The following is a 3748-nucleotide window of genomic DNA, read 5'->3' as shown; positions in this document are numbered from 1 at the left end:
CTGGGTGCAGGTTTCTGGTTGCAGCAGCAGCAGCTCGGCCTATAAATAACCCGGCAGCCATCTTGTGTTGTCTCTGCCCTGTAGAGGAAGGACGGAGGAAGAAGAGGCACTCCGGGGACAAAGACGGTGACGTCACGGCCCCGTCAGCTTCTAGAGGTTCTGACCCGGTCCCGGTCCAGTTGGTCTGGGGTCTCAGAGGACATTTGGATTCATGTGTGTGTGTGTGTGTGCGCGCAGCAGATGCTCTTCAACATGTTCAGCTTTTCCTTCAGTCTTGTTCTGTTCCGACCCAAAACTCACCAACTTACAGAAATGGGTTTTTATTTTCAGATATCTCTGAATAGTGTGGCATGCATTTGTTTTCTTCCCTCTCGAGTCAGAACTCTGTAGAACCTCCTTTAGGCAGGTCCAACACTTTGCTGTTAGCGAGTCTCACACCGTCATCACTTAATCGTTAGCATTAGCTTCACATTTTTTTAACATGCTTAGCGATTTAGCATTAGCTTCCAATGTTTTTTTAGCGGTTTAGAATTAGCATATTTTTTATGCATTTAGCGATTTAACTTCTAATTTTTTGTGATTAGCAGTTCAGCATTAGCTCCTGCAAATGTTTAGTATTGTGGTAAATTAGAAGCTGCTACTGCAGCTAAGTTTAGTTTAGCTGCACTCTGTACATATAATTTGTCTGTTTCGCATAAAGACTCAGACAAACCGAGGCTGAAATCTCTACAAGCTTTTTCCTGATTCAATTAATATGTTATTGTAATTTTATGCCGTTTCTCTGGTGTCGTCTTTATTCTGATAACTCGTAGCATGGCCCTGATACTCCGTCATGCAACTTTTTGAAAATATTCTGTTATTTGTAATTTCATTTTTAGAAAAGACAGAAAAATAAAAACCTGATCTGGTATAAAAAATTAGATTTTATTTTTAATCCAAACCAGGAAGAGAAGTCGGGTTTCTACCAGCTGCAGGTGAATTATTGATCTTCATGGGAACCGTTCACCTCCAGCCGGACGCCATGAATGATGACAGGACAGGAGCTGCTGCCCCGCTGCATTCTGGGGTTTGTAGTTTTATACAAAGTGAATCAAAGTGATGTCAGCGGCTAAACGTGACACACGACCAAATATGGAAATCCTGTGTGAGGCCTGGAATATCAGACGTTATATTTAGAACCAGTTAAATCAACAGAACCACCGACCCGGACCGGCCCGTCTGGTACCGACCAGAACCCGGTCCAAACCCAACATGGAGGAATCTGGTTCTGATTTAACTGATGATTTCATTTCATTTTTATAATCTTGAGTCAACAACAAATCTGGACCCGACCAGGACCAGAACCAGAACCAAATGGACCTGGTGTGTAGAGCATTTATCACTATTTGAGTGATTAGAACTGATGCAGTACCAGAATAACAACAGAACCGGGTCAAGCTTAATGTCAGAACCGGTCCAGAACCCGGCGCCGCTTTCAAGCTGGTTCTGTAGAACTTCTGGGTCAGGTCCAGAACCCCTTTCATGGGTCAGAGTAAACCAGGCCTTCAGCTCCAGTGCAGCCCATCAGAACCGGATTTGGACCCGGGTCCTGGCAGAACCAGCCTCAGCAGGACGGATCGTCAGTTCAGGTGGAGTCTGTCCTGCTGCTGGAACCGGATCAGAACCGGCCTCCTGGTCCGGTCTGGTCCGGTTCTGTAAAGAAGTCCGACTGACATTCCTCAGTCTATGAAGGGAACTTGCATCAATCCGGGTCGGGTTTATCTGAGCGGAACCAGCACACCGGGTTCTGAGGCCCAGTTTGGGTTCTGATCGGGACGGAGAGGGGGATGATGGGAAACGGGTGCTGAGGAAGAGGAAGATGATGAAGAGGAGACGTCTTACTTCTTGGACAGCGACAGCCTGAAACAGAGAGAGGAAAGGTTCTGGTTCTGACCCGGTAAGATGGGCCTGCTGGAGCGGACCGGACTCACGTGAAGCTGTCTCGGTCCTGCAGGTTGAGCACCAGGCTGTCCGCGTTCAGGTACACTCGGTTCTGGGACTGCGCCACCTGCAGGACGGACACAGGCGGGTCAGAACCAGAGCCAGGTTCTGCAGAACCCTGCAGGTGTCGGGTCAGGAGAATGGTTCACTTTTAATGAGAAAAGATCTGAATAGTGTGGAGTGTGCCTGTTCAGCTGTCCTCAGCCTCCTTTAGAGCCTGGATCTCCTCGGGTTCTGGTCTGAGGTTCTGTGCAGAACCACCAGCGTCACCATGGAGACCAGAAACCCAGCAGAGGAGGTTCTGGTTCTGGAGGAGCAGCAGAGATGACCATCTGCTGAAACTTTAATGGTGCGGTTTGAAAACCTTGTGGTGGCAGCATCATGCTATGGGGAGCCTGAACACCCAGCCAGATATATTATGGGATGGCCTAGTCAAAGTAAGGAACCAAATCCAGCTGAGAATAATCAGTGGTGAAACTTTAAGAAGAATGTTCTCCATCCAGAGTCAATATAAATTCAAGCCACACTTTTCAGATTTTTACCCATAATAAAATATAAAACCTGTTTGGATTTTCTTCTTCTCTGGTTTGAGTCGACCTGCTGCTTCCTGTTTCTTATCCTCCATCTTTAAAAACTCCAGCTGTTGCCGGGCAGATTAACTCTCTGCTGCAGGTTCTAACCTGCTCTGATGGTGACAACCAGAGGTCAAAGGTCAGAGCACACAGCAACAGAAGCTGAAACGATTCCTGGAGGTTTGTCGCCCTCTGGTGGCCGTCTGTCAGCAGCTGCAGGATCACAGCTGCTGGAGGGAGCAGAACGGACCTCCAGAACTTCCAGAATATCCAGAACCTCCAGAGCCTCCAGAACATCCAGAACCTCCAGAACATCCAGAGCCGGATTCAAATTGAGTCCAGATCAGAGGAAACTCAGCAGGAACCAGAACCGGTTCTGATAAAACCCTGGAGGTGATGCTGCTTAGTTTACCAAGCTGGTTACCATGGTTACCTGCAGCTCCCCAATCAGGTGAGTGTGTGGAGCCTTAAGCTAATCTGGACCAACAGGAAGTTCTGCTGGGTTCTTACCGTCTTGGCGATGTTCTGGGCTGCCCGGATCTTCCGGAGCTTCAGGTAGCCGGGGTTCTTCGTCACGGCGATGCCCAGCTGGCGTGCGCACACACACACACACACACACACGCACGCACACACACACACAGGGAGAGAGAGAGAAACACACACACACACACACACAGTCAGGTGGGTCGGACAGTAAAGGTTTCTGCACGCGCTCAGATGGAGACAGGAAGTGTAAACAGTAAAACTGATCATAAAGTTAATTGAACTCTTCCAGTTTCTAATCGGATCAATAACAGATCAGCTCTTCTTCTTCTGTGGTTGACGTGGAAACTGTTTAATAAAACATCCAGGAATTAAATCACAGATTAACTGGATCATCAGGCCGAGGTCAGCAGAAAGGTGAGGTTACCATGGTAACAGATTTTCTACTGCATCGTTTCACGTCACGGTTTCCATCTTAATCACTGTAAAGGTAACATTTACATTTAAATTATCAGCATTCAATCCAGTAAAAGGTTTTCATTTAAAGCAGGATTGGACTAGACCAGTAAAATGTTTAAAGTTCTTCAATGAGCTGAAATTTAGAACGTTTCTGTACGTTTACAACATTTTTCTGTCTAATTAATTATTTCGGAACAATTCTTCTGCATCCGATCACAATCCGACGATCCGTCTGCGGCCGAGAGGCAGAGCGC

The 3748-nt window shown here is 47.1% G+C and overlaps 1 protein-coding gene across 1 annotated transcript in view; it reads right to left on the bottom strand.

Annotated features, from left to right (window-relative positions):
- Positions 1 to 905: 905 nt before the first annotated feature.
- LOC103460626 (prohibitin-2-like) overlaps positions 906 to 3748 on the bottom strand; it is a 10232-nt gene continuing 7389 nt past the window's right edge. The window contains exons 6-8 of the mRNA XM_008402880.2: positions 3063 to 3179; positions 1971 to 2047; positions 906 to 1899 (exon numbers count right to left, since the gene is read on the bottom strand). Of these exons, the coding sequence (XP_008401102.1) occupies positions 1878 to 1899; positions 1971 to 2047; positions 3063 to 3179 (216 nt within the window). The 3' untranslated portion in view covers positions 906 to 1877. The remainder of the gene's footprint in view (positions 1900 to 1970; positions 2048 to 3062; positions 3180 to 3748) is intronic.

Source organism: Poecilia reticulata, unplaced genomic scaffold (genome assembly GCF_000633615.1).
Source record: "Poecilia reticulata strain Guanapo unplaced genomic scaffold, Guppy_female_1.0+MT scaffold_265, whole genome shotgun sequence".
In the NCBI taxonomy this organism is placed as follows: domain Eukaryota; kingdom Metazoa; phylum Chordata; class Actinopteri; order Cyprinodontiformes; family Poeciliidae; genus Poecilia; species Poecilia reticulata.
The sequence above is the reverse complement of the archived record's forward strand: the minus strand, read 5'-3'. Positions and strand labels throughout refer to the sequence as shown.